The sequence below is a fragment of the Ailuropoda melanoleuca genome, chromosome 6 (assembly GCF_002007445.2).
Source record: "Ailuropoda melanoleuca isolate Jingjing chromosome 6, ASM200744v2, whole genome shotgun sequence".
Taxonomy (NCBI): domain Eukaryota; kingdom Metazoa; phylum Chordata; class Mammalia; order Carnivora; family Ursidae; genus Ailuropoda; species Ailuropoda melanoleuca.
The window spans coordinates 10,599,489-10,623,992 of NC_048223.1; the positions used below are offsets into that span (position 1 = coordinate 10,599,489).

At 38.9% G+C, this 24,504-nt stretch overlaps 1 protein-coding gene across 6 annotated transcripts in view; it reads right to left on the minus strand.

Annotated features, from left to right (window-relative positions):
• ARMC8 (armadillo repeat containing 8) overlaps positions 1 to 23,743 on the minus strand; it is a 105,880-nt gene extending 82,137 nt beyond the window's left edge. For all 6 annotated transcript variants that reach the window (XM_034661941.1, XM_034661942.1, XM_034661939.1 and 3 more), the window contains exon 1: positions 23,539 to 23,743. Coding sequence is in view for 4 of the 6 variants with exons in the window: in XM_034661942.1 (XP_034517833.1) it covers positions 23,539 to 23,583 (45 nt within the window). In the remaining 2 variants the exon portion in view is untranslated. The remainder of the gene's footprint in view (positions 1 to 23,538) is intronic.
• Positions 23,744 to 24,504: the final 761 nt, after the last annotated feature.

Below are 24,504 nucleotides of genomic sequence, written 5' to 3' on the forward strand. Positions count from 1 at the left end.
ACTCTTGATCTAAGCTCAGATCTTCATCTCAACGGTGGTGAGTTCACCCAGCCCACACTGGGCTCCACACTGGTCATGGAGCCTACTTAAAACNCCCTTTTATGGGCCACCTGGGTAGCTTAGTTAAGTGTCCAACTCTTGATCTAAGCTCAGATCTTCATCTCAAGGGTGGTGAGTTCACCCAGCCCACACTGGGCTCCACACTGGTCATGGAGCCTACTTAAAACAACAACAAAAACACCAATGCCCTTTTAAATTGCTTTCTGTAGCTTCCATTAGCTGTACGCATGGTAATTCTTCCATCCTTCCAACTAACCAAGTGAATGTGCCAAGCGGCCAGCTAAAGCTCAAGGTACAGTCTGTGCCCATAAAGGAGAGCAATGCTAGCCAAGGGCAAACTGTGACCTCTGCCTTTTGGCACAAGGCTTCAAACAAATGACCTAGTAAGCCCTTAAAACCTGGATCTGAACTCATTTTACACACTCAAAGCTGCAATAAAACCACCACCAATGTATATATTAAAAACCTGTGATGTTTTATGCTTACTAGCACCCCCTGAAATTATATTACATGAAAATGTACATGGATCCCTTTAATAGAAAGTTTGTAGATACCAAATTTGTGAATTAAGAGTTAACTCTAAGAAGATCTGAATCCACTGTGTGTACAAACAGGTACTGATCACTATAAAAAGAAAATCCTGAAGCAAATTTCTTCTTGCAGGAAAACAAAAACAGAAACAGGTAATGAGTTGCATTCCATTATGGAGAAGTATTAATGCAAACAATTTCCCTTTTATTAGGGTTAGGCAGCCTCTAAATGGCCCCCAATGATACCCACTGCCTGGTACTTGATTTTAGCAAACAGAATGCAGTGGAGGTGACAGGATGTCACTTCAGAGTTTGGTATGTGTGTGTGAAAAGCCAGCTGCCATGCTGTGCCATGGAGAGGCTCACACAGAATGGAACTGCAGGAAGCCTCCAGACGAAGCCCTTAGTCCAATAGCCCACATAGAACTAAATCTTGCCAATAACCATGTGAGTGAGCTTGGATAGATTCTCTCTCAACTGAGCTTCCAGGTAAAACATGGCTCCTGCTACAGGTACCTGGGTGGCTCAGTTAGTTAAGTGGCCAACTCCAGATTTTGGCTCAGGTCATGATCCCAGGGTCCTGGGATGGAGTCAGCTTTAGAGTTCTCTCTCTCCCTCTCCCTCTGCCCTTCTCCCAACTCATGCTCGCTCTCCCTCTCTCTCAAATAAATAAATCTTAAACAAAACAAAAAACCAGAAATAAGAACAAAAACAAAAAAACAAAACATGGCTCCTGCTAATACCTTCTCCAGAAACTTTGGGGCAGAGGCACCAGCTAAGCCACACCTGAATTTCTGACTTACAGAAACTGTGAGATAATAAACATAGTTTTAAGCAGCTAAGTTTCCAAGTAATTTGTTATATAACAATATTATAGATAACTAATACACCTTCAAATTTATCATCCAAGCTAGGATAATTTTGAAGCGTGAGAGAGGGCACTCTTAATCATTATCACAGAGTAATACACATAAATGAAGAGTGCTAGAAACAAATCAGGCTGTATGATCATGCTACCTTTAATTCTTCTTCAGTAGTACAAGAGGCAAAAGTTATACCTCAGAAAACTGGTCGAACATGCTGAACAGGCAAACTAAAACAATTTCTAATTACCCCTCTGAATAAGCTATCCATGACTGGGGTGAATTAAAACCCTGTTTTGGGAGGGGGATGCAAGATGGCAGACTTTAGCTAGGAAGAGGGAGAACTGTGACCATTTGCATACACCTACACCAGCCAGGGAGTCGGGGGGGACACTCCAACCACCCATGCCGGCCTCAGCAAATGCCAAAATCCTGAACTCATCTCTTCCCATGAACACACCAATACAGCAACATATGGACCATTTCCCTCTTAAAAAGATCTGAAAACTAGATGAAATGCTTTTCACGACAAAGGATAGAAGGATCACATCTAGTTGGGTAAGAGAGGAAGAGAAATGGTCTTGCAAAAAACCCTACCCCTGGCATGGCACACAACAGGTAAGGATCTTACCAGTTAGGTGCTTCTCCCAGAGGAGGAAGGGGTTGGTGCACACGTTGGGCACCCTGGCCTCTGAGATCTGTACCAGAAAAACAAGTCCCCAGAATGTCTTAGAAAACCAATGGTGCTAATACCCAGGGGTCCCAAAGTGCTATAGGAAACTGAGATTTCCCTCTTGGAGGGCTCATATGTGGTTTCATTCTCCTAGGACCCAGAAAAAACAGCAGTTTGAGAAGCACATAGATTATACATGAAGGAGAATCATTTGCTGATCTAGAGGCATCAACTAGAGGGGTGAGGGACAGCTGAGATGCTCCCCAGAGACAGAGGTTCTAGCTGACACCATTGTTGCAATCTCCACAGAGACTGCTATGCTAGCACAGGTGGGTAACCTCGGACACGGCACCCTTCTACTGCCTTGCTGGGATGCGTGGGGGTGAGTGGTCCCGGCACTTGTAGAGGCCAGAGAGCATGGGTGGTTGGAGTGCTAACCTGCTCCCTGGCTAGAGCAGGCAAGTGCAAATAAATGGTTTCTGAGTTCTCCTGCTCCCTACTTCAAGTCCACAAGTGCAAGTGGTTGTGATATTCCCCTGCCCCCTAGTTGGGGCTGGTAAACACCAGTGGCAGTGGCATTCTCCCACTTCCAACCTAAAGCTGGAGCACACACAAAGAAAAGGCACTTTCTCACAGCATTGTTGAAGCCCACTGGTAACCACAGACAAGATGTTTTTCTGCTCCTTCTCTGAAGCCTGTGAGTCTGCCCCACACACCACACTCTTCGGCTGCCTTGCTAAAGCCAGCAGGCACACACAATCCATACAGGGAACATCTCTTGATTATCTGGCCCTGGTAGCCAAGAGGGTTGGTTTTCCAGAGCTGTACAGGACTACAACTGGATAGACAGTTCTTGTAGCAGGCCACCACCCCCAGGGCACTGCAGAGACAGAAGACTGAAACACAACCTCAGTCTTCCTGTAAAATAAGGCTATTTGCTTGGCCCAATACTTTAGCCTATAGGATAGGCATCAAGTTTCCCACACATCTAGAGGCTAAAAAGGCACTGCCAGGGAAACACCATACTTGTTTACCACCTTGGCCTTGCTATGGCTTGGCAAGACTCCCCAGGAAGGAGTTTATACACTTGTCTGGAACCCAGACTTTTCAACTGTTGCCCTGGAGACACCTCCAGATCATCTGGTCTGGAGGCCCACATGAATTACAACTGCAGCCCCACAGGACCACATATATTTGCACACTTGAAAAGCTGCTGCCTGAAGGACTGACTTCCAATCAGCCTGAAACTAGATGCTAAAAGAGATTCCTTCTCTTGGATTGCTGACAAGTCTTGGCACATCCACGACAACGGGGGCATATCAAGAATAAATCAGGCAGTTTAGACAATCATAAAGGTGCAAGAGACAACCAAGAGCTAGGACAAGGTTGAAGGAGAAGAATCAGAACCTACCTAAAACCATTCCTTCAAGGGGCGATGGGGTGGCTCAGTCGGTTGGGCGTCTGATTCTCGGTTTTGCCTCAGGTTGTGATCTCAGGGTCATGGGATCAAGCTCCACATTGGGCTCCGTATTCAGCACAGAGTCTGCTTGAGATTTTTCTCCCTCCCCCATGACTCTCCCCTCTGCTTGCAGGCATGCTCTCTCTCTCTAATAAATAAATGAGATCTTGGAAGAAAAAAAAAACTTCAAAACTGAGAAAGATAGCTATTTTGCCTGATAGAAACAAATGCAGATAGTCAAACAAAATGAAGAAACAGTGAAATATGTTTCAAACAAAAGAATGAGACAAAACCTCAGAAAAAGACCTTAATGATACGGAGACAAGTAATCTACCTGATAAGGAATTCAAAATAATGGTCATAATGTTCATCGAACTTGAAAGAATGGATGAACACAGAGAGAACTTCAACAAAGAGAAACTACCAAAGAGAAATCACAAAGCTGAAGAAAATAATAACTGAATTGAAAAAATACACTGGAGGGATTCAATACCCTGGAAGAAGCAGAAGTACAGATCAGTGAGCCGGAAGATAAATCAATGGAACTCACCCAAACAGAGCAGCAAAAAGAAAAAAAAAATTTTTTTTTAATGAAAATAAGGGACCTCTGGAACAACATCAAGTGGAATAACAATTGCATTACAGGGGATCCCAGAAGGAGAAAATAAAGATAAAGGGGCAAAATACGTATTTGAAGAAATAATGGCTGAAAACTCTCCTAAAGAAGGAAACAGACATCCAGGTCCAGGAAGCCTAGAGAGTTCTAAAGAAAATGGACACAGTGAGAGCCACACTAAGACAAATTATAATTAGGGGCGCCTGGGTGGTGCAGTCGTTTAACGTCTGCCTTTGGCTCAGGGCGTGATCCCAGCATTATGGGATCAAGCCCCACATCAGGCTCCTCCGCTGGGAGCCTGCTTCTTCCTCCCCCACTCCCCGTACTTGTGTTCCCTCTCTTGCTGGCTGTCTCTACCTCTGTCAAATAAATAAATAAATAAAATCTAAAAAAAAAATGTCAAAAGTTAAAAATAGAGAATCCTAAAAGCAGCACAACCAAAGCAAAATTGTTATGTTCAAGGAAAACCCATAGGTTATCAGTAGATTTAAAAGTAGAAACTTTGCAAACCAGAAGACCGTGGCAAACCAGGAGGCAGCACTTTCAGTGTGCTGAAAGGATAAAAATCTCCAACCAAGAATACCCAGCAAGATTATCATTCAGCAAGATATCATTGAAAGAGAGATAGTTCTCCAAACGAAACCTAAAGAAGTTCATCACTACTAAGCCAGCCTTACAAGAAATATTAAAGGGACTTCTTTAACCTGAAAAGAAGTGATACTAATTAATAACAACAGAGTATACAAAAGCAAACATTCTCACCAAAAAAGGTAAATACATAGTAGTGTATTAATCACTTATAAAGCTATTAAGAAGGTTAAAAAACAAATATGATAAAATAAACTAAAACTAAAATAATTAGCCAAGAGATACATAAAATAAAAAGACGTAAAAAGTGACATGAAGGGCATAAAATGTGGGGTAGGAGAAAGTAAAAATAAAGTTTTGCAACGTGTTCAAATTTAAGTTGCTATCAACTTAAAATATATTACATACACAAGATGATATATGTGAACCTTGCCGTAACCACAAAGCAAAAATTTATGGTAAATACACAAAACAAGAAAGGAATCTAAACATAACACTAAAGAAAGTCATCAAACCACAAGGGAAAAAAGAAAAAGAAAAAAGTAATAGAGAAGAGCTAAACAAAGCCAGAAAACAATGAACAAAATGGCAGTAAGTACATACCTAACAATAGTAACTTTAAACGTAAATGGATTAAATTCTCCAACCAAAAGACAGAGTAGCTAGATTTTTTTTTTAAAGAGACCAATAAGAGACTCAATTCAGAAGGACAAAAAGATACAGAGCCTGAAAGTGAAGGAATGAAACAGATATTCCATGCAAATGGAAACAAAAAGAAAACCAGCATAGCTATCCTCACATCAGACAAAATAGCCTTTAAAACACTCTAATAAGAGACAAAAAGAGGCACTACATAATAATAAAGAGGTCAATCCAACAAGAAGGTAAACCATTTATAAATATATATGCACCCAACAGAGAAGCTCCAAAATACACATGTCAAATACAGACATAAAAGGAGAAACTGACAGCAACACAATACCAGTAGGGGATTTTAACACCCCCACTTACATCAATGGATTGATTATCCAGAGAGAAAATCAATAAGAAAACATTGGTCTTAAATGACGTATTAGACCAGATGGACTTAATAGACACACAGAACATTCCATCCAAAAGCAAAAGAATATACATACCTCTCAAGTGCACATGGAATATTCTTCAAGACAGATCACATATTAGGCTACCCGACAAGTCTCAGTATCAGGAAGACTGAAATCATGCAAAGCATCTTTCTGAACAAAATAGTATGAGACTAGAAGTCAATTACAAGGAAAAACTAGAAGAATTACAAATGCATGGGGATTAAACATGTTCACTGAACAACTACAGAGAAGAAATCAAAAAACACCTAGAGACAAATGTAAACAGAAATACAACATATCAAAATCTAGGAGATGCAGCAAAAGCAGGTCTAAGAGGGAAGTTCGTAACAATACAGGCCTACCTCAAGAGAAATCTCAACTGAAAAATTTAACTTTACACTAAAGGAACTAGAAAAAGAACAAAGCCCAAAATTAGCATAAGGAAGGAAATAATAAAGATCAGAGTGTAAATAAATAAAACAAAGACTAAAAGACATAGAAAAGATCAATGATATGAAGAGCCAGTTCTTCGAAAAGAGAGATAAAATGGACAAACTTCTAGTTAGGCACACGAAGAAAAAGTAGAGAAAACTCAAAATTAGAAATGAAAGAAGGGAAGTTACAACTGATATGAAATATGAAATCATGAGACTACTATGTATAGCTATGTGCCAACAGATTAAATAAGACAGAAGAAATGGATAAATTTCTAGAAATTTAAAATCTTCCAAGCCTGAATCATGAAGAAATAGAAAATCAGAATAGACTGATTACTAGTAAAAACATTCAATCAGTAATCAAAAACATCCCAACAAACAAAAGTCCGTGACCAGACAGCTTTATTGGTGAATTCCTGAAGATTTATTCAAAGATTTAAGTTGATCCTCCTCAAACTTCTTCCAAAAATACAAGAGGAGGAAAAGCTCCCAAACTCATTTTATGAGGCAGGCATGACCCTGATACCAAAACCAGACAAGGACACCATGAAAAAAGAAAATTACAGGCTAACATCCCTGATGAACATAGATGCAATAATCCTCAACAAAATATTACCACACCGAACTCTACAATGTATCAAAAGGATCATACATCATGATCAAGTGGGACTTATGGCAGGATACGAGGATCGTTCAACTTCCACCAATGTCACACACTAATATTAACAAAATTAAAAATAAAAATTACATGATCATCTCAATAGGCGCAGAAAAACCATTTGACAAAATTCAATATCCTTTTTTTTTTTTAAAAAACTCTCACAAAGTGGATATAGAGGAAACATACTTCAAAATAATAAAGGCCATACATGACAAACCCACAGCTAATATACTCAATGGTGAAAAGCTGAAAGCTTTTTCACTAAGATCAGGAACAAGACAAGGAAGCCCACTCTTTCCACTTGTATTCAACATAGCACTAGAAGTCCTAGCCACAGCAATTAGGCAAGAAAAAGAAAAGGCATAATATTGGAAAGGAAAAATTCAAATGGTCACTAATTGCAGGTGATATATTATATATAGAAAATCCATAGATTCCACCAAAAAACTATTAAAACTAATAAAGGAATTCAATAAACTTGCAGGATACAAAATTAATACACAAAAACTAATAATGAACTACTAGAAAAAGAAGTCAAGAAAACAATCCCATTTATAATTACAATAAAAAGAATAAATTGCCTAGGAATAAACTTAACCAAGGAGGTAAAAGACCCATACACTGAAAACTATAGATACCGGCGAAAGAAACTGAAGACACCAATAAATGGAAAAATAGTCTGTGCTCATAAAGTGGAATAATCAGTACTGTTAAAATATCCATATTACCTAAAGCAATCTACAGATTCAATTCAATCTCTTAAAATTCCGACAACATTTTTCATAGAATGAGAACAAATAAGTCTAAAATGTATATGGAACTACAAAAGACCTCGAATAGCCAAAACAACCTTGAGAGGAAAAAAACAAAACTAAGCCAGGAGTATCATGCTCCCTGGTTTCAAATTACACTGCAAAGCTATAGTAATCAAAACAGTACAGTAATGTCACAAAAACACACACAGATCAACAGAACAGACAGCCCAGAAATAAACTCAATTAGATATGGTCAATTAACTTATATCAAAGGAGCCAAGAACATACAGTGGGAAAGGACAGTTTCTAAATTATGTTGGGAAAACTGAATAGCTACAATGCAAAATAATAAAACTGGACAGCTATTTTACACTATATATAAAAACAACTTTAAATAGATTAAAAACTTGAATGTACAACCTCAAACCATAAAACTCCTATAAGAAAACATAGGCAGTAAGCTCCTTGACAATGGTCTCAGCAATGTTTTTTTAGATATGACTCCAAAGGCAACAGAAACAAAAGCAAAAGTGAACAAATGTGAATACATCATACTAAAAAGCTTCAGCACAGCAAAAGAAACCATCAATAAAACAAAAAGAAAACCTACTAAATGAGAGGAGATATTTCCAAATCATATATCCTATCAGGGGTTAATATTTAATATATACAAAGGACTCATATAACCCAGTAACAAAAAAAAAAAAATCCAATTTAAAAAAATGGGCAGAGATCTGAATAGACATTTTCCTAAGAATACATACAGATGGCCAACAGACCTATGAAAAGATGCTCAAAATCTTTAATCATCAGGGAAATGCAAATCAAACCTATAATGAGCTACCACCTTACAGCTGTCAGAATGGCTAGAATAAAAAACACAAGAAATAACAAGTGTTGGCAACACTGTGGAGAATAGGAAATCCTCGTGCACTGCAGAGAATATAAATTGGTGCAGGCACTATGGAAAATGGTATAAAGGTTCCTCAAAAAAACTAAAAACAGAGCTACCACATAATCCAGCAAGTCCACTATTGGGTATCTAGCTGAGAAAAACAAAAACACTAATTCAGAAAGATATATGCACCCCTATGTTCACTGCAGCATTATTTACAATAGCCAAGGTACGAAGAAAACCTATGTGTCCCTTAACGTACTAATGGATAAAGAAGATGTAGCATGTATAACTGACCCTTAAACAACAAGGGTTTGAATTTCACAGGTCCACTTATGTGCAGATTTTTTTATAGTACTATAAATGTATTTTTCTTCCCTATGATTTTAATATTTTCTTTTTCTCTACTTACTTTATTGTAAGAATACAGTATATAACATATACAATATATGTGATATTTGACTACGTTATCAGTAAGTCTTCTGTTCAAAAACAGGCTAGTAGTAGTTAAGTTTGTGGGTAGTCAAAAGTTAAATGTGGATTTTGACTGCATGGGGGAGGGGAATCAGTGTCCTAACCCTCATGTTGTTCAAGGGTCAACAGTATATACTATGGAATATTACTCAGACATAAAAGAGAATGAAATCATGGCATCTGTAACAACATGGATGGACCCTGAAGGTATTATGCTAAGTGAGATAAGTCTGATAAAGAAAGACAAATAATTCATGTTTTCACTTATATGTAGAATCTAAAAAACAAAACAAAACAAAATGAAACCCAGACTCATAGATAGAGAGAAGAGATTGGGGGGGGGAGATGGCAGCAGGCCAAATGGATGAGGGGAATCAATAAATATATAGTTCCAGTAATAAAATACACATCATGGGATGTAATGTACAGCATGGAACATGAGAAATAGAGTCAATAACACTGTATTAACTTTGTAAGGGGACAGATGGTAGACATATTTTGGTGACCATTTCACAATGCACAGAAATGTCAAATCACTGTTGTACACCTGAAACTAATATAATACTGTATGCCAATTACACCGCAATAAATGAAAATAAACAAATCCCTGTCATTTGGGGAAGAAAACCACATTTTTAAGAAAGGGCTTTGAATGCCAAATTACTAAATTCCAGACTTGCCATATATGGGACTTAACTTAAAAATTATAGCTATAAAAGTTTTCTACTGCTGTTTTAGAACTTGAAGTAAAACATTGAGTTTATTAGAAAATGAAGAGTAACAGTAAGTATTAATAAGAAAATAACAAGCTATTTATTTCATTTGGCAATGAGGTCTTGCCGTATGCACATTTCATTAAAATACAATGTTCTTTATTTCTAACATACTCAAGAATTGTGTGTTAGAAAGAACAAATGATTTGGCATTTGAAGACTTGGGTTTGAGTCCTCATTCTACTACTTACTAGCTTTGTGACTTAAGGCAAAAATAAAAATTTAAGACTGTTTCTTCAATTATAAAATGGTGATGTTACCACATAGAGTGTGAAACAAATGAGAGAACATACAGGAAAACTCCATGTCAAAGTACCATTCAAATACTGATTTCAGGGAAATTATATTTTTGTATAAAATAGATAATTGCTTTAACAAGTACACTAATGATTCCCTTGGTTAATTATATTCATGGCTAAAGCCTAATTATTCAGACAGATACCTTTTCTTTTGTTGTTTCTTCAAAGATACGTTTTCTTACCTGATACCTTTTTCCCAGAGCAAGCTATGCACTTAGCAAGAAATAAATATGCATCTGAGTGCTGAACTTAAAAACCCAAACTTCCATTGAGACTTTTAAAATCCACTAAAAATGTATAAAAGTAATATATATGCATTTTTATATATTCCATAACTGTAGGTGTTACCATGGACTCAGAGAGAACATAAATCACAGTTAACAATACCAATTACAATTTAAGAAATAATCAATGGATAGTGTTCTCCCTCCCATACAACCAACCCAGAAGAAAAGGGAGATAGTTTTATAATACCTGACACTTGCTTAGTATGTTAGTTTACAAAACATTTTCCTATCTATTTTCTCACTTGTATCACATGATTTTTAGAAATAAAAATGTAACAATTCTCAATGGGAAACTCTGACCCCTAAGAAATATTTAAATTAGTAATTGCCAATCAAAATTTAATATCTCAATTATTCCACAAATTACTAGAAACTTCAAGATAAAATTGTTCATAATGCTCGTCATTCAGCACCATAAGGATAAATCTTAGATTTGGGGAGAGATGAAAGAAACACAACTAAAAATACAGAATGCTTCAACTCTATGAAGATTCCATTTAAAACCTATTTCAGGTTGAAATTCAACATGTGAGTATCTTTAATTAATTTATCAGGCATTACAGTAGGTGCTGGTAAGAGATAAGAATCCCTTACCCCAAAGCACAGAAAGAAAACAGATATATGTAACTTACAAGTGTAACTTATAACATAGGATAAAGGTAGTAAGTGGATACAAGATAAAAAGAAAGTTGAAGATATAATTAAGTACTAAAGTGAGGGGTGGAATGGGAGGTGATGTCTAAGGGATGAGGATGATTAATCTGAAAAACTAGTATTATTTTGCTAGGTGAAAAAGGGAGAAAAAAAAGACAAGGACTCTAGGTGGAGAGCAGAATACATGCACAAGCGAGTTCTGAAGCAATGTTGTGTGTTTGTGAAATGCCATTTAGAATTATAATGATGTAGTATATAGTATACACTTGGGAATCCAAAACAAAGCTGAAGTTGTACCCTTTAATTCAGTCAGTCAACAAATATTTAAACAACTATGCAGCACTTTTGTTCTAGGTAAGGAACAAAGATACCCCTCCACCCCCCAACCCACCTTTGCAGAGCTTAACATTTCAGCAGGGGAAGAAAGACAAAAAGCAATAAATGTAATAAGTAAGAATATTAGAAAACTATACACACTACGGGGGAAAAACATTTAATAGCGCATTTTATTTCCATGTCCTTATATTATATACTCTTACAAGCTGGGGGGAAGGAAAAGGGCAGGAGAGAAAGAGGGAGATACAATAAGATATACCACTCAGAAATTCCCAGGCCCTCAGCAGCTCTAAACAGGAACAGCACTATTCCCTAAGACACATTTTATAAATTCATGTAAGTGAATCTGGTTGTAAAAATGCCAACGGGTACTACTGATATCTAGCGGGCAAGGACTAAGGAAGGTGGATGGATGTTCTGCAATGTATGGGACAATGGGCCTACATCCAAAAGACTTTGCACTATGCAGTCACGTAGGGCAAAAACAAAATTTTAAAAATTAATTACCTGAGCCTAGAATCTAACTTCATTTTACATATAAACACAAAATATATTTTGTATTTTACAGTAAATAATTTTCCCAAGAATGCCACTCCCATATGAATAACGAAAAAGCTGTAATTTATCTTGTGTGAAACTTTACCAAAAATTGTTCATTTCAGAAAGTCACATCAAAAACAACACCACTTACTGTATTTAAGTAGTCGTTACATCCTATCTATATCAGCCTATAATGTAGCAGTCACAGTCACAGCCAAATTAGTACACCTGCAAATATATCACTACTGGTAATAACTTCTTTCTAATATAGTACTCCCTGAGTACTATTCAAATTGTATCATTTCCTGCTCTTTCTCCCTTAATACCACCTGGGGCATAATGTCAACTCTTTATATTTTTTTAAGATTTTATTTATTTAAGAGAGCATGCAAGACAGCGCAAGAGAGAACAAGTTAGAGAGGGGCAGAGTGAGAGAGAGAAAGAGAGGGAGAAGCAGACTCCCTGCTGAGCCGGGAGCCCAACGTGTGGGGTGGGGACTCAGTCCCAGGACATCGGGATCATGACCTGAGCCAAAGGCAGACGCTTAACTGACTGAGTCACCCAGGCGCCCATAACGTCAACTCTTTAAAAGTAACACGTGAGGGGCGCCTGGGTGGCAGAGCGGTTATGCGTCTGCCTTCGGCTCAGGGCGTGATCCTGTCGGTCTGGGATCGAGCCCCATGTCAGGCTCCTCTGCTATGAGCCTGCTTCTTCCTCTCCCACTCCCCCTGCTTATGTTCCCTCTCTCACTGGCTGTCTCTATCTCTGTCGAATAAATAAATAAAAAAAATAAAAATAAAAAAAATAAAAAAAAATAAAAAAAAAGTAACACGTGAGGGGCACCTGGGTAGCTCAGTTAAGTGTCTTGACTCTTGATTCTGGCTCAGGTCATGAAATCCAGCCAAGCGTTGGGCTCCGAACTGGGCCTGGAGCCTGCTTGGGATTCTCTTTCTCTCTCTGCCCCTCCCCTAACTCACACGCACTCAATCAATCAATAAATAAAATCTTTAAAAAATAAATAAAAGTAACATAAAAGTAACACATGAGAACAATTAACTATGAAATTTCACTTCAGGATAGCCAAGGAGACACTACAAAGTATATTTAAAAAGAGGGCGTGGAGTCTGTCAGTGCTGGGAGCCACCAACTGAAACAGCTCTTAGTTAAGTTCCAGTCAACTAGAAATGCCAAAATCTCTTATCCATTCCCCAAATAATGTGAAACCAAAATTTGATTTTCTGACACCTCCAAAACTCTCAGTCCAAAAAAATGCTTTCTTTTTTTACTGACAATTTCTGAAATGCCAAATAAGTGTACTGCTTAGATCAGTCACAAATTTACAATTATTCATTTTAAAGCCCAGGGACACTAGATATGCTTGTATTTGTCCCTAAAGAGAGTAGGGCTGCCATAATCCAGAATATCAGAAATCAATACTTTTTAATGAAAGACTAATTTATTTATTTTAGATAGAGACACAGAGCAAGCAAGTGGTGGGGAGGGGCAGAGGGAGAGGAAAAGAGTCCCAAGCAGACTCCATGCTGAGTGTGGAGCCCAACACAGGGCTCGATCTCAGGACCCTGAGATCATGATGTAAGCTAAAAACCAAGAGTTGGACGCTTAACTGACTGCACCAACCAGGTGCCCCTGAAATCAATATTTTCAAAGTATTTTACTAAAGTGTGCCTTAATTTCAAATCAAATGTCTCCCCCTTTATTCTGGCTGTGTTCTGGTGACATAAATTCATAAAATCCTAAACACTGCCTCACCATTGCTTGAAGAGTTCCGGTGATACACAGTATTCCTCTGCCAGACAGTTTATTTCACTATTAAACAAAATTAACTGCTAGACAATTCTTTCCTAATTTTGAGGGCAAAAAAATAAAATCAACAAAGACTGACCTTTTCCTTGCAGACAGCTATCATGCCCTATGTATTCCAAGATTCCCACTTGCCTCCAAAAGGAAGAAAAATAAGAAAATGCCCACATACTATTCAAAACCCAACATTTTGGTGTTTTGTTGTTTTTCTTTTACTTTTTGAATTCTGGTAAACTTCTGGCCTCATTAGAACTCAATCAGATTCTCAAATTCTTTCAGACACAGGATTTTTGCAACTATTTTTATCCTTTACTTATTTTTTTATCATGGGATTCGTACCTTGGTGTTTCTAGAGGTTCATAGCATCCTCTCTCTCCATATTAAGCAAAGCCCTGCTTTTTTGCAGCCTCTAGCAACTTTGGAAGGCTTATAAAATGGCACTTCAGTTTGGGTGCGTCCTATCTACACAGAATGTAAAATAATTATGACAACTGAGACTCCTAGAATATAATCAACTTTAAATTTCACAAATACAATCATGAAAATACTTAAATACATAACTTTTAACTTAATCTACCTGGATAAGAGGCAACCCTGAACTCTCAATAAATAACACTGAAAATTGGACTTCACATGTTAAAGAAACACTTTAAAATAGTTAATCAGTGCTAAGAGTTTGAAAATAAAATTCTAAAATGTAAGGCTGTGCACATAGTTTTATTTTTTTTTTTAATTAGGTGTTTGGATATATGGCTCTGACACTTTATATAATAGCATATGACAGTGGGCAAGTCTGCCTCTCTAGTTCTCAGTTTTCCCCAATTAAAAAAAAAAATGACAAGAATGAACTAAACATTATCTGCCGATTTCTTCCAAAGACTCCATAATTCACACTCACACAGAGGGATTTTTTTTCATAGTTTAAAAACCAGAGCACAGTTAAATTAAAGGGGTTATGAAGAGTAGACTTACTTTTTCTGTAGAGAGTTTTTAATGAAATAAAATATTATTATAGCTCTTTTATAATATCAACAATTGCATAAACATGCTTTGGTGGTCACAAGAACTGGAAGGAATTTAGCATTCATGCTTCTTTCTAATCAGGTACTGCAATGTTTATCCTTTTAAAGTATGGTCAAATCACAAGTTGTTGTCTGGGTCTGGATGATCTTTAAGGTTCCTTCTCACTATTAAATTCTATTAATTTACTCTTCAACGTGGATGGGAATGTCTGAAGACTGAGGGCCAAGAAGAGATCCTTCCAGATAGAGAAAAAGAACTAAGTAAGGATCAATGGTACAAAGCAGCATAATATGGAAGTTCAAGGAGGTAAAAAACCATCTCTGGGGCACAGGAATGACAAGGGTTGTAAGGAGTTTTACAAAGATTAACATACTCTTTGGGTTGGCTGAGGTTCATTTAAATACTTCCGAAGAGGGTAAGAGAGCCCTGAAAATCCACTAGAATGTATTCAGGTGCTTGCTTCTCAATCTTGACAAAACAGAATGAGGCTACTCATACATGGGTGGACCACAAGAATAGTTTCAATTATTATTCAAGATTAAAATCATATAATGACTTAGAGATCCTGGGTACCATCTTTCACGGTACACCTTGTAAGTGGTAGTGTCCAGACAGGNGGGCTCCTTATTTAAAAAAAAAAAAAAAAAAATGTTTATTTGCTTCAGAGTCTTAGAGACAGTGAACACCGTTGCCTCGGAGCTATCCATGGTGCTTGACTCAGACTCAGCCCACCACTTCCAACAATTGATGCATTAGCTTTCCTACTACAGTACCACTAAGGATCTGTCTGATCCATCATCCACACTGTGGCCTGTGACAATCATGCCACTATCATGGGCCACTTGTAAACTGTCTATTCCACTTTGCCTGTGTCCAGACTCTCCAAGTGTCTTACTTTGTCCTAGCATGGATTTCCAGCTAACCTACACTTTTTCCCCCAGGCCTGCTACACCATCTGCTACACAAAACCCTTTCTGTAGAGATCATACACCTCATAGAAGATCACCAGCATACTCTGGGCAAAAGATTATGATTCTTCAGGGCCAAGTCCCCACATGATACCTTGTATGAGTTTTAAAACCTTATTATTGTTACAATTTTTACATTTATATTCTACATTTACAATGTAAATGACCTCTAAATTTTGCTATATATGTTTTTGTGACTGACTTTGGGATCAGTTAAAAAAAAAAAAAGGAATTATTAACTCAAGACTGATATATAGGTTCCAGGGAATCATGAACCACTTGAAATTATGTGATTCTTTAGGCAGCTGCATGTTTTTCTGGGGAAGAGGATGTTGAGACTCATATCCTTAAAAGATTAGAATCACTAATCAATATGGTGATGACTCCCAAATAATGATCACCCCAGGTTAATCAATAGATCTTTATGTTTGTGGTATAACAAATACATGTGGTCTTTGTCCCAGTTCCTGGCACAAAGCTATTAAAACTCTCGGGATTTCCTAAGTGATAGGAGTGTCTTTGGTTATTCATAAGGATCCCCCTTTGGGCACACCTGAGTTTATGCTACTAAACAATTAGGCTAGGGCCCCAAGAGAGCCTTAGGATGAGACTGGTAACCAGAAAGACCAGTGATTAGAGGGTTGGAACTTCTAGTCCTACCCAGGAGTCTCTGGGAAGGGGAAAAATGGTGTGTGGGAGGAGGTGGGGGGTGCTGGAGATTAAAGCTCAATAAAATCTGATGAACTTCTGGGCTAGTGAACACATCCAAGTCTTAGGAGGGTGGCATACCCCAATTCCATGGGGAAAGAAGTTCCTGAATTTGGAACACCTCTGGATCTTGTCCTATGTACCTCATCATCTGGCTGTTCATCTGTATCCTTTATAATAAACTGGCAAATATAAGATTTTCCTGAGCTTTGTGAACCATTCTAACAAATTACTGAAACCAAGGAGGGCATTGTGAGAACCTCTGATTTATAGCTGACTGGTCAGAGGCACAGAACAACCTGGACTTGTAACTGGTGCCTGAAGAGGGGCAGTATTGTAGGACTAAACCCTATGGGATCTGACTCTATCTTCAGGTAGACAGTGTCGGTTAAATTGTACAACACCTGGCTGGGGTCCACAGAGAAGTAGAGAATTCCTTGGTAGTTGAAAAACACTCCAGAATATCCAACTGCCTATTGGACAGAAAACACTGCAAACTCAGCATGTCTAAAATGAAACTCTTCCTCCTCACTTGCCTAACATGTTCCTCTCCTAATCCTCAGTAGATGATACCACCTAGTTGTAAAGGTAAAAATCCTGTCAATCCTGTTTGATCATGATTATGACTCTTCCTCATTTCCCCTCACTCAATCACTGACCACCTATAACTTTCTGAAAGCCTAATAAATTCTTAAAACACTCCCTTTTAAAAAAGATTCTATTTATTTATCTGAGAGAGAGAGAGATGGGTAGTGAAAGAGAGCATGAGCAGGGAGGAGAGAGAGAAGAAGCAGGTTCCCTGCGAGCAGGGAGCCCAACTCGGGGCTCGATCCCAGGACGCCAAGATCATGACCTGAGCCAAAGGCAGCCGCTTAACCAACTGAGCTACCCAGGTGCCCTTAAAACACTCCTGAAGAGAAAGAATCTCAAAACACTCCTGAAGAGAAAGAATCTCACGTTCTATAATAATTTTGCTGGTGGTAAAGACTACCAAATATTAACAGATCCTATAAGCTGGAAACTCTTCCCACTGGACCACAACTTTTCATTTTCATAAGGCAGCATAATACCTCCTCCAATAACTGTATTATGAAAGTACTGGAGAATGTAGCTAACACATTATTCTTCTGATTTTATAGAAAGAGGACAAACAGTTTTCCTTTATCAAAGTGACAAGTGGGGGCTGTTTCTGCAAAATGACTCTTATTTGGAATACCCTTCATTCCTATCTAAATAGTCCCAGGGATCACAGCACCACTGTTCAGTGAAGGCAGCTGTTCTCTGGTTTCCAGAAGGTAACAGGAATTTTTCTTTGTCAATAACTCCATATCTTTACCCAGAAGCCAACATGACAGATGGCACTGCAAAGCAATTGCCAAATCAGAAATGAAAACGATACGAGTCAAAACCACTGAAATTCCTGGCTCTTGGCACTACTCTGAAATTCTTAATGAGAATGGGAGGGGACAGGAGATAAACCTCCATGTGAAATAGAAAGACCCTACACTAAGGTGTATCTAACTCTTGGTAAAGCTTAAAAAACTTTTTTTTTTAAGATTTTATTTATTTATTTGACAGAGAGATAGCAAGAGAGAGCATGAGCAGGGGGCAGGGAGAGGGACAAGCAGAGAGAGGGAGAAGCAGGCTCCCCACTGAGCAGGGAGCCGGATGTGGGGCCTGATCCCAGAATCCTGGGATCATGACCTGAGCCAAAGGCAGACACTTAACCAACTGAGGCACCTAGACACCCCAAGCTTAAAAAACTTCTTGAGCACCCAGTGTCTGAATTTAGGTGGCAATCTTCCTTTAAAGAGACAACACGATGTCTGGAAACATACAATGAGCATCTCCCATTCCTCACCCATTGCCAGTAAAGACTGGGAAGTTCATACTGTTAAATATCTGTTAAGAACACCCCCTAACATACCTTGAGCTTCCTGGTGGAAGCTCCCAGGAGCTTCCCACTCCTTTGTGGAGTGGATTAATGGCAAACTTTAAAATGTGCTGACCAGATTTTACTTTACATTTATTACTAAAAGCCAAGAGAGGCCAAATTCATGCTTATAGTATAGCTGGCCTTAACATCACGTAAAAATTTTTCCTATTGTCAATTGTCTGTGTTAAGAGAGCAAATCAATACCCAGCTTAAGGCCAACAAATGCTTATGATTATCAAGAACAGAACAAAAACCAAGGAATACTCAGACTTGGAATACCCTGTACAGTTCTACTAGCTGCTAGTCAAAAAGGCATAATGGCACTAGGAAAACACTGTAAAGGAGACAATTAAAATTAATAGATGCCTTAGCTGTCTATATCAGCCTATAATGTTATTCAATAAAATTTTATTACCTTGCCTCTCTCAAATCATTAGAAAGTGACCAAAGTAAAATGCAATCATCCTCTTAACAGTCTTTCACAAAAATAAATTTCATTTTTAATTAAAAAAAATTTTTTTAAATAGGTCATGTTTTTGGTGTTATGTCTAAGACTTCTTCATCAAGTCCAAGGTTCTGCAGATTTTCTCTTGTTTATTCTAAAAGTTTCATTTTATGTTTTATAATTAAATCTATGATCCATTTTGAATTAACTTTTGTATAAGGTGTGAGGCTGAGATCCAAGTTCATTTTTTACTATGGTTAAAAGGATGAAAAGATAAGCTACAGACTTAGAAGAAAATATTTGCAAAGCACCTATTTGACTAAGGACTCATACCTAGAATCTATAAAGAGCTTTCAAAACTCAACAGTCAAAAAACAAAAAGCCCAATTAGGAAGTGGGCAAAAGGATATGAAGAAATACTTCACTAAAATATTTCTTCATATTCAATAAAATATGGATGGCGAGTAATGAAAATATTTTTGACACTACTTATCATTACAGAAATACAAATTAAGGTCATGATGAGTTATCACTACACATCTATTTAGAACAGCTAAAATAAAAAATAATGACAATACCAAATGCTAGTGAGGGTGCAGAGAAACTGGATCTCTCATACATTACTGATGGGAATGTAAAATAGTACATCCACTTTAGAAAAGTGTCAGTTTCTTTAAGAACTAAACATACATTTACCATACAACTTAGCAATTACACTCCTGGGCATTAATCTCAGAGATATGAAAAGTTATGTCCACGCAAAAACCTATACACGATTGTTCACTGAGGTTGTAACAGCCCAAAACTGGAAATAACCAAAATGTCTAATAGGTTTATAGCTAAAATATGACATCCATACCATGTAATACTACTTAACAGTAAAAAAGGAACAAACTATAGCTACACACAACTTGGATGGATCTCAAGGACATTATGTTGAGTGACAAAAGCCAATCTCAAAAGGTCACATACTGTATTTATGTAACATTATAGAACATGACAAAATTACAGAGATGGAAATTAGTGGTCACCAGGGCTTAGAGACAGTGAGCAGGGGGTAGGTAGGTTTGACTATAAAGAGGTAGCACAGGGAGATTTTTGTGGTGATAGACTAATTCTGTATCTTGACTGTGGTGATGGCTACGCTATACACATGTGATAAAATGATAGAGAACTATACATATATTTATACCAGTATCAACTTCCTGGTTTTGATACTGTATTATAGTTATATAAAATGTAACCAATGGGGGAAACTGGGCAAAGTGTACACAGGGATCTTTCTGTATACAAAGATACTCTGCAACCTCCCATGAAGCTATAATTACTTCAGAATAAAAAGTTTTAAACAATCCAATCAATGTAAAATCATCCAAGAGTTTGGGAAACATGGGAGAATTTATAAATTTGTTGAAAAGGGTAATGCAAACCAAAGTGCAAACCAAAGGTGGATAGGGATGATTGTGGTGCAGCCTAGAAAGATAGCTGGAGAGTTTGTTCAACTCCCCCAAATAAATAGTTCAACCAAACATTTACTGAATATCTAGTATATGCAAGACACAGCGCTATAAATAGCAGTGGGGTAAAGAAAAAGGTCAAGCACTTACCTCTGAATTAATTTACTAAGAAGTTAGAACAATTATTAAAGGCCCCAGGGCCTCTGCAAAAGCAGTTTCCTTTGCCTGGAACACTCTTCTGTTTTTCTAGTTAGTTCTTAACCATCCTTGAACTCTCAGTTCATTGTCACTTCTTCGGGGAAATCCTCCTGAGCTCTCCTCATTGCCCTCTATATTAGGTCAGGTACCCCTACTACATACTTATACAGCACCCTATATTTTTCATTCATAACACTAATCACCATTCACAATTAAAGAACTGTGTAATGATTTGATAATCTATTTTCCCCATTAGGCTAAAATTTCCAAAGGGCAGAGACAGGTCTATGTAGCTCACCATTGTATTTCCAAACCCAATGCCATGCCTGGCAAATGACAGAAGTTCAAAATATCAATGAATGAATCCATACAAAGCTATAATTCATATGTACAAATGAGCAGGCATACAGTAAGAGTTATTGGGTTTGAAAGAACCCAAGATTACTTCAATTTGAGAAAGCCAATTTATATGGGATAGAAGGTTTATGCAGAGGATAAAGAATCTTATCCAAAGTTGAGTGTCATTGTCGACCTTTCCGCAACAGGAACCCACTAAAGAACTGAAACAGGAAAGTAGTGTGTCCAATGTCTTCTATAGGAAAATTACTGTGGAGAACAGACTTGAACTGAGAGGGTAAGACATAAGGAGTGGTAAAAATAATTCTGAGGATACTGTGGTAATGCAGGCACAAAATGATATGAGAAGGTGGCCATGGGAACAGCCACATGTGTGAAATACTAAGAACTAACAGAACTTAAGGACTGATTAGATACAGGGGCATGAAACAGAGAAGGGCCAAAGATGATCCAAGAGGCTTAACAGTGAGTGATCAGTGAAAGCCAGTACCATTAACAGAAATGGAAAGTCATAATTAAGTCCTCTTAGGAAAAGGGAATGTGCTTTGTAAGAATTCTTAGGTAACATCCACACAATTGAAGATGTGCGACTAGGTGGAAAAAAAGTCAAGGCTGGCAATGTAATATGTGAGTTGGTCACACTTAAGGTTTAAGACTGAATGAGATCTATCATAGGGGAGAAGGTATAAAGGGCCTTGAATGAAACCCTTAAAGCCATATGATTTGCCCCTTGCTTAATTTATGTTTATCACGCCATGGACTCATTCAGATTGTGAGATCCCTGAGGGCACATCTGATCTCATACTTGCATTCCCTAAAAGTATACATTAAAGAGCGTTGTACATAACTGGTGCACAGTAAGCAGCCTATTAAAGGAATCAATTATTTTCAAGGTAATTTCTGATTAATACTTCCTGTTCCACCTGCACTCTGTATTTTAAAAGGTGGTGCCATAGTGGTGTCTGATTTCCCAAGGCTATATAACCGACGAATTCACAGATAAGACTTTGGGACTGCGAAAAATACATAAGCCCCCAACGAGATTAGAACTGAAGCAAATCCCCACTAGAAGTAGGGACTAGTCTCCAAGAAGTTTCTGCATAAAATTAATCAGGAAATATTATTTACTGAGGGAGTGAAACAAATGAAAATTTTCAATTGTATGCATGACACAAGTTGACAATATACAAAAAGTAAAGAAGCTTCAGGTGAAATGAAGGATAAACAAGATAATTAAAGGGACTTGAGGACAGTTGAGAGGCATAATTTTTAAAAAAACATAATGAAGGAAAAGTCATTCACCTGCTTGCCCACAAAATATTCCTGGGTATTACAGAAGTAGAATAAAAGGCTAACCTGATTCAATACTTAGATGAACAGTGTTTCCCAAGCTGTATAAAATAAGGAAAAGGACTGCTAAAATCGACCAGGAGACAAATTGGATGACAGCCTCAGGCCCCCCAAATTAAATTATCTAGGTTACAGTATATGCCACAGTGTTCTAACCCTAAATCATAGCAAATGTCCTAAGTGTTTACAGACAGGTGAGTGTCTCTGTGGGAGAAGTCAGGGAAGAGAAAAGAAACCGGTTGGAATCATAGATTCTAGGAACCTGACAAGTCAGGTAATCTGTAATCCAACCACCCTCTCAGTATCAGACAGTTTCCCTAAGTACAAAAGATGGCCAAACAGTCTTTGCCTATTGCTAACAACAGCAAATGGACCATTGGTAAAATGACTATTCTCTGGTTGGACAGCTCTAAATTGTTGTAAAACCCTTTGAAGTTATCCCTGAGTAACTTTCACTCCGGGTCCTGGTTCTCAAGAGCAATACAGTGAAAAGTGAAAGTTGCATTTTGGATTTTTTTTTAAACTTGAAAAAAAAAAAAAAACACCCCAAACAACTAGGTATTACTTCCTGGCGGGTCAATACATTCCCTTCTTTCAATAATAGAAAAATTGATTTTTTCCCCCCAGTGTTTGACTCCCTACAAAGGAAAAAGTAATGCCAGGCACAGGTTCCTTTAGACTCCGAGCCGCGACCTCCAAAGCAGAGAGGAGAAAAGGGGCTTAAATAACTACATACACTAAGGTATGCTGCAGCTGACACGAAATCTTCGTTGCCAAAAAGCAAGCAGTTCTAGCTCGTGCCGGGACGCGATACAAGCCACAGACCTGGCCTGCCCACTCTCAGGCTGTGGGGGCCCAAAGTGCCTGCACCTCTCCTTGCCAAAGCCGCGGAGGGCTGAGTGGGCGCTCTTTCCCAGGCCAGCGGCAAGCCCCGCGCCTCACCGGGCAGAACGCTCGGCCCGGAGAAGCAGCAACGCTGAGAGGAAGGTTCAGTGAAGCACCTGGCAAAGCCGAAGCCGCGCCACCGGGCCAGCTGCCCGTACGCCCAACCACCGTGTCCGCCAGAGGCCACCCGAGAAACGGCACCGGTGGGAGCTCCTGGAGTTGGAGACGTTTCTGGCTCGGTCGGGGTCCCGTCTATTTCTCCCGCCCACCCTCTCTCTCCATGGCCCAAAGCTGAGCCGGAAGCCACCCCAAGGAGTGGTGTCCAGGAGGCGCTCCGCGTTTGGGGTGAATGCTGCGGGCCGGCCCGAGCTCTCGAGCTGGCGGGCAGCTGCGGCGGTCACTCACCGAGAGGACGCTCATGCGGATTGGGGTCTCCAACAGGCACGCCATCTTGAGCCTTCCCACCCGGCTACGGCCGGTGCCGGCGCGGGGGCCGGCACTTTCGACAGGGAACTATTGGGCCAACGACAGGCACCTTCTGCAGAAAGTCAGACAGATAGACGAGAACACACCACGCTCTAGGCACAGCAGAAGTAGGGCNTAGGCACGGCAGAAGTAGGGCCAGGGCTCGCAGAAGGGAGAGAAAGGGAAAACCGCGCCAAGGGCCTCCTCACGAATCGTCCTCTCAGAAACGGCAGCTACTCTCAGCCTGGGTTAGAGGTGGGAGCGGGCAGCAGTCTCCGCATGCGCAAAGAAGATCTGCCAGCCCCACCTGCCGCTCGCGGTGGGCGGAGCCAAAGGGGCGGGGTCTCGCTCTGGTGCTGCTAACTTCACGGGTTGATTTGTGGGAATGTAGGAGCTCGCGCATTTATATTATGAAAAACTAGTATGTGGAGTCACATACGTAATTTGAAGTTCACATTCATATCCATTATCTCATTCCTCTGCACCAGACTCCTCTCGTTGTTATTATCGCCATTTTACAGATGGGGGGACTGTGGTCTCAGAACCAGGTCTTCAGCATAATCTGCCCGACCCATTTATTCTGGTGTAGTGTTAAGAATAGATACTCTAGAACCAGAACGCCTGGGCTTAATCTATGCTATTTCACTGATCAGCCGCATTACCTCCAGCAAGTTACTTAACCTCCCTTTCTCTTTATAAAATACGGGTTATGAGAACGGAAAACTAAAACTCTTCAGAACATGCCTGGAATGTAGAAAGCGTTGTATATGTGTTAGTATTTCCCCAGCCTCTGAGTCAAATAGAAAAAAAAGGGGGGGCAAATATCTGAAGAATTAACACTGAAGTGATGTGGTAACTGACGCCAAATAAAAACATGCTTCTAATTATATTTTCTGATTGATTAAT